Source organism: Cherax quadricarinatus, unplaced genomic scaffold, assembly GCF_038502225.1.
Source record: "Cherax quadricarinatus isolate ZL_2023a unplaced genomic scaffold, ASM3850222v1 Contig32, whole genome shotgun sequence".
In the NCBI taxonomy this organism is placed as follows: Eukaryota; Metazoa; Arthropoda; class Malacostraca; order Decapoda; family Parastacidae; genus Cherax; species Cherax quadricarinatus.
In genome coordinates this window covers 510,221-517,203 of record NW_027195058.1, presented here as the reverse complement: position 1 = coordinate 517,203, position 6,983 = coordinate 510,221, and the positions used below count along the sequence as shown (strand labels likewise).

Genomic DNA, 6,983 nt, shown 5'->3' with positions numbered 1-6,983 from the left:
CAGCTCAACGGGAACCCCAAGTGCAGAGGTCTGACGGAAGTCAAAAGCGTCCTGATGGAGCCACTATGCTACCTTGGAAGGATGGTAAGCAGATTGCCTGGGACTACACCTGTGCCGCCACATTGGCAGACACCTACTTGCCATACTCCGCAGTAGAAGGGAGTGGAGCTGCCAGCTACAGGGAGACCCAGAAGATCCGCAAATATGAAGACCTTCCCCCTTGCTATAACTTCATCCCAATAGGGTCGGAGGCCCTTGGAGCATGGGGCAAGTGTGCTCTAAAGTTCCTAATAGAGCTGGGTGAAAAGCTTATCATAGAAACCAAGGCCCACAGGGCGACCAGCTTCCTCTTTCAGAGACTCAGTGATGCGATCCAGAGAGGAAATGCCTGCAGCATTCTGGGCACGCGGCCCACCGCCGGGGAGCTGGACGAAGTATTCGAGATGTAGCTCTGAGTCACCTATGTTGTTTTACTTTCTATCGTATTTTTGTGAATGTTTTGTCAATGTATTTTGTCTTTAAATAAAATATATATAAAATATAGGGGGTGGTAGGAGAAAATTCTCAAACAGCTTCAGGGAGAACCTTGAGTTTTCCCTGAAGCAAGTTTATTCTTTTCTCTGAGGATGAGGGTCCCTATTACAGTTCTAGAGGTGGTACCTCCCTATATTATATATATATATATATATATATATATATATATATATATATATATATATATATATATATATATATATATATATATACTTAGTGTATGCATGTATGTATAATATATGGTTCCTTCTAGTACAAATTATGAGGACCCGAAGCTTTCAGGTAAGAAAATATTATGATTTAAAGGAAATGGTTTTGTGTGATTAATCATAGAAACTATTCGAGTAATTGTGTTTTCCTACCCTACTAAATATCCCTGGAGGGTGTTTCGGGGGTCAACGCCCCCGAGGCCCGGTCCATGACCATGCCTCGCGGTGGATCAGGGCCTGATCAACCAGGCTGTTACTGCTGGCCGCACGTAATCCAACGTACGAGCCACAGCCCTGCTGGTAAGATACCGACTTCAGGTGCCTATCCAGCTCCCTCTTGAAGACAGCCAAGGGTTTGGTAATCCTCCCTTATGTATGCTGGGAAGCAGTTGAACAATCTTGAGCCTCTGACACTTACTGTGTAAGTCTCTTAACGTACTTACGGCACCGCCTGCCGAGTCTTTTGCTTTCGTAGGAAGTGATTTCCGTGTGGGGACTAGCCCCTCAAGAATTTTCTAAGAATATTATCATGTATCTTTCTCGCCTGCGTTCCAAGGTGAGGACTTCAACCGTTCCCAGTAATTTAGGTGCTCTATTGTACTTATATGTGCTGTACTCTGCACACAGAGAGTGCATCATTAGGTCATTTGAGAGACAATCGAGTTGTTGAGTAGTTTGTAGTGCTTGACCATTCCCAGGATGCGACCCGCAACGATCGACTAACTCCCAGGTACCTTTCTACTGAAGGTTAGCAGGGGCAGTGGATGTGAGGAGACTCGCCCATATGTCTCGACCTGTTCTCTGTATATTCTCCAGGTTTGCAATTTCGCCTTCCTTGAAAGGAGCCGTACGTGTGCATAACAATCCGGAAAACTCATCTCAGGGACACCGGTAGAAATAAGTCACATTGTTTGACTTTACTAGGTAAGATATATATATATATATATATATATATATATATATATATATATATATATATATATATATATATATATATATATATATATATATATATATATATATATATATGTGTGTGTGTGTGTGTGTGTGTGTGTGTGTGTGTGTGTGTGTGTGTGTTCCAGCGCCTCAGCGTAGCCATCCAGAGGGGATATGCTTGTTGCATACTTGGCTCGCGTCCGGCTTCGGAGGAGCTGGAGGAAATTCATGATCTTTAATACATTGTATTTATGTTTGTGTTTTTCTGCACAGGTATTCTGTTTATCAATAAATGTTCACATAGAATATAAAATATATAGGGGGCGGTAGGAGAAGAAAATATTCAAACAGCTCCGGGGAGAACATTGAGTTTTCCCTGAGGTACGTTTATTGTCTTCTCTGAGGATGAGGGTCCCCAGTCCAGCTTTACAGGTGTTACTTCCCTATATATATATATTATATATATATATATATATATATATATATATATATATATATATATATATATATATATATATATATATATATATAAAAACTTATCTGTGTGCCCTCAAGACCATTGTAAAAACAAATAAGTTATGTAGGGAACATATGCGTATAACTTACTTCAAGGACCCCAATGGACATAAGTCACTTTGACTGACTTTTCTGGGTTATCCTAGGTTTTCTACACATATGCTGTTGCTATGTTTGATAAGTTATGTAACGGTGGCCCGGTGGCCTGGTGGCTAAAGCTCCCGCTTCACACACGGAGGGCCCGGGTTCGATTCCCGGCGGGTGGAAACATTCCGACACGTTTCCTTACACCTGTTGTCCTGTTCACCTAGCAGCAAATAGGTACCTGGGTGTTAGTCGACTGGTGTGGGTCGCATCCTGGGGGACAATATTAAGGACCCCAATGGAAATAAGTTAGACAGTCCTCGATGACGCACTGACTTTCTTGGGTTATCCTGGGTGGCTAACCCTCCGGGGTTAAAAATCCGAACGAAATCTTATCTTAACTTACTTATTCGTGTGAATATCAAAATTAAGCTTAGCTTCCCCTTACGTAATAAGACATGCGTTTTCTGTAAGACGGAGCCGCCACGGCTTCTTGACCTTCGGCAGGGAAGGTGCGTCTGTGCTTATCTTAGGAGGCCAAATGAGCAGATTACACATCAGCGTGTTTGCTCACTCCTGCTATCATTTATTACTGTCTTACTGTAAGACGCTGCACCGCCACGAGCCTTCATTCAGTACATCGAGTTCCTTATTTTGAGCATTTTGGTAAGTCCTCCAGTAAATGGCCATGCGTGACTCGCTGTTTTCAGCAAATTTCTCGGTTCACTTTATTTAAGTAAAGTTTCGTTTAGTTAGGTTAGACTGCCGTCTGTTAATTAATAAAACCTAATTATAACACCAATAAATGAAATATAGCCACGTAACCGCAGAACCTGAATGTATAGAAACTTAGTTTATTTTAATAAGTAATTTAGGATTAAAGTATTCTGGGATTTTAATGAGATGTAGGGGTAAGCCAGCGGAAGGACACGGTCAGATGACCAAAAGCACAAGCTGTGTGGATCATTATGACTAAGACTCACGTCAGGAAACACTTGTCCTGATTCCTGGCAAACCTTACCAACCAACCAAGTAAAATGCAGCCTTAATGATATACAGCAGTCGACAGATTAATTTAAACCAAACAAACGAACATATCAATACCGCAATGTAAACAGATAGTGCTGTGAGACTCAGGTCTCAGGCAGCATAGCGGGAGATGTTCACAATAACCCAGGACCCAGAGCGAACACCTAGTGTCGTCAGTTTGCTAAATTAAAGAAGACATTCAGATTATTTATGTGAGAAGCTTAATAAAGCTGGATATCATATAAAAGGTACTTATTGTTTCTTAATATATATTATCTCCAGGTGAGGTCTTGATTGATCCTTCCCTAGGATACGCCCCACAACAATTAAGTAACTCCTAACTAGCTGTAGTATTCACTTTTATGTGAACATGTTTCCTGCTGTCCCTGTTCACCTAGCAGTAAACTAGGTACTTGGGTATTAAGCCGACTGGTGTGGGTCGCATCCTGGGACAAAGCTGACCTAATTTGCCCGAACGCTCTGCATAACAAAGGGCTTTCTAAATAGTGCCACTGTATGTAGTTGATTATTATTATTATTAAATATTAGCCGGTATTCTCCCGGCCCGGGCCTTTTCCAAGTGGTGGCCCGGCTTTGGCTCCCTCTTTAGGGAGTGTCTGAGACCTAAGTCTCCCATGGGAGGAGGCACAAGTACCTCCTCATCTTTGGGACCAACTGTCCCCAGGCCTAGCCACAAGCTAGGCCTCTCTGGTCTGCCGTCCCCGCCCCAAGGGGGCAAATGGGAATGACAGTCTTATGAGCTAAAGGCTCGGGCTCAGGCACCTACCCTACCCTAGAAGGGCTGGGCATGGTGTCGATCTATATAGTTGATGTCAGCTAGGACTGTATACCTTGTACATGTACTTGTAGAAATAAAGATATAGAATAAGGATGCAAGTAGATTTGTCCATAAGTCTGGTCACGCCTGAGGAGACGCACAGGTACTTATATATTACTCATGGGTCATTAACGCTGCTGTTCACTACTGCAAAATTATGAATACTTTTATTTCAATTAAAAAAGGATTAATGTAAAGTAAAAAATGTACCTAGTTAGCCAATGCAATATATTTAAGAACCTTAGTAAATATTTCTTTGAGGTGGAGCCAGAAACTTATTATTATTATTAGTATTATATATATATATATATATATATATATATATATATATATATATATATATATATATATATTTATTTATTTATTTATTTATTTATTTATTCATTCCGTAAATTTGTTTACTTTGGGTATTTTCTACATTTTCCGCAGTCAAGACTTACACAAAATGCCTATTTAAACTACACATTTATTTTTCATTATCAGATAATATAATCAGTCGGCCTCGTTTTATCATGACTCAGACCCCTCTAACTTGTGGTATGTATGGAAGAACCATTTAAGACAAGCTTTCCTATAATTTCCTTTACCTCGTTAGTCCTATACGCTATTCTTAATTACCTCTGTAGTCTAATTTTGTTAACATCGGTGTATACTAATAAATTAGAGAATCGTTCGAATTAGCAATTTACATTATTCATTACTCAATAAAATATTAAGATGGCAAAAATTCATACATGTGCCAACCATCTAAATCTTAGCAGCTGAGTGATACTAATGGATCTAGTGAGTTGATACCACCGGGTTATCTTGAAAAATTAAGACCCGTGCCAGGACACCTGTCCTGTCGAACGTTATATATACATACGTTGATAAATAAGACACGTGTTGCAAAAGTGTCTTATTCATCAACTTGTCGGTAACGTATTCCATTATCAGACTGAGTTTAGCGCTTCTCTATGAATGTAATATAATGTAATCAAGAATTACTTCAGCAGGCAGGATGGGTGGGTGTGTGGTGGGGGCTCTCCGCACACTGGCAAGGATGGTACGTTGGGTTTGGGACGTTTGTGTGAGTGTCGTCTTTACGTTAGTGATGGGATGGCGCAGGAAGTCTTATCTTCCTCCGGTGTTCAACCCAATACTCCTCCTATCTGCTTCTGAACTGGCTAAGAGTATACGGGAAAGAAAGGTAGGTACTCATATTCCTCCTACGAGGTGTCAGTTCTCACCATTCGTCTTGTGAAGTAAGATTTTTTAATGAACAACGAGGTACAATACCGTGACTGGAACAATACACAAATAACCCGCACATACGAGAAAGAAAAGCTTATGAAGACGTTTAGGTCCAGGTTACATCATTCACAAGTCACATTGACAGGAGAGAATGAGGAAGAAAAATAAGTAGTATTAATGGTAATCCTCTTTCTCCCGTCCCCACTCATTCTCTTCTGTTGATATTGTTTAATTTTAACCATAATTTTTAAAGAGGTGGACCGGTAAGCCAGTGGAAGGCTTCAATCAGATGAAGAAAAGCTTCAGCTGCGGGTCATCGTATGACTTAGACCCGCATCAGGAAACACTTGCCGTTTCCTGACTAACCTTAGCTGACCTTCTCTTCTGTCAGTGTGACTTGTGAATGGTTAAAGTTGGACCGAAACGGTGTCATAAGCTTTTCTCTCACCTATGTGCGGGTTATTTGTGTAAGATTTTTAATATAAGCTACTACTGTTATAATGTAAAAAAATGCCTTGATTGCCACCAGGTCAGCAGTGTGGAGGTGGTACGCTCCTACGTCACCAGGATCAGTAATGTCAACCCTATCCTCAACGCCATTGCTCAGGAGAACTTCCAAGCTGCATTACTTGAGGCTCGGGCGGTCGACGAACGTCTTGATCAGGTACGTGTGTAGTACATGTATCAAAGCAGTCATACCCTGGTAGTGAATTTTGTATACATGGTTGAATTTCAGGTGCTTTACTGTATTTGTCACTTAAAGAAGTTTCTTTTTTTTTTATCCATCCTGGCTTACATGTTCCCTTGGACCACAGTGGAAACAAATCAGATTTTTTTGAGGGTTATCCTAGGTAATTTACATATGTTACTAGAAATGATAATTGTACTTATGTTTACTTGTACCAAAATAAACACAGGATAAATCTCATCATGTTATTTTATGTTATTTGTAATCTGATTTTCATTTTCTGGGGGGAGGGGTAGAGCTTTAAAGTGCCACGAAAAATAGGAAGAGTCTGTATATCATTATATAAATGTCGTACCCAGTGCCTTGCTCTCCCGAGCTGGTAGGCACTGTGCTTCTATAGAGAAATTTTAACCTGACATTAGCTTTTTTTTCTACAGTGAACTGTTAGGTCACCTGCCCTGCATGCTCTAATGCCGTATGGGTCATACAGCAGAAATTATCAAGATGTGAGCATGAGTTAAATGTGCAGAAACTAATCTTCAGATTGGTTCCTGCACTTATTATTATCACCTTCATCATCAAGAGGGAAAGTTCAATCTGTAGGGGTCATACAGCACTTAGTAAATGAGAGACAATTACGTCCGATCTAAGGAAGGGAAGGATAGGTTCATTTCCTCGGATCAAGAACTCATCGCTGGCATCAAGGTTACCATCTTTGAAGGGAAAACATAACTTCAGATTTTAGACTTCTCTGCCAGCCATGGCAGTGTCTTTGGACATCTTGCTCTGGCCTGAGTACTGGTGACATTTTCCACAATCTTCCTGGGACACGTGTCATTATTATTCTTTCCCCTTTGGGCCCGAAATAATCCACTACTTACCTGGAGTTCAATCTACATAACAGGGAGCTTTTATA

General features: G+C 40.6%; 1 protein-coding gene across 2 annotated transcripts in view; it reads left to right on the top strand.

Moving 5' to 3' along the window:
- The first annotated feature begins 2,798 nt into the window (after nucleotides 1–2,798).
- Nucleotides 2,799–6,983, top strand: part of LOC128693562 (fatty-acid amide hydrolase 2-B) — a 50,743-nt gene continuing 46,558 nt past the window's right edge. Inside the window, exons 1-3 of one of the 2 annotated variants that reach the window (XM_053783332.2) lie at nucleotides 2,799–2,945; nucleotides 5,142–5,335; nucleotides 5,909–6,043. In XM_053783332.2, the coding sequence (XP_053639307.2) occupies nucleotides 5,147–5,335; nucleotides 5,909–6,043 (324 nt within the window). In that variant the 5' untranslated portion in view covers nucleotides 2,799–2,945; nucleotides 5,142–5,146. Of the gene's footprint in view, nucleotides 2,946–5,138; nucleotides 5,336–5,908; nucleotides 6,044–6,983 lie in introns of both variants that reach the window. The other variant, XM_053783333.2, reaches the window with a different exon arrangement.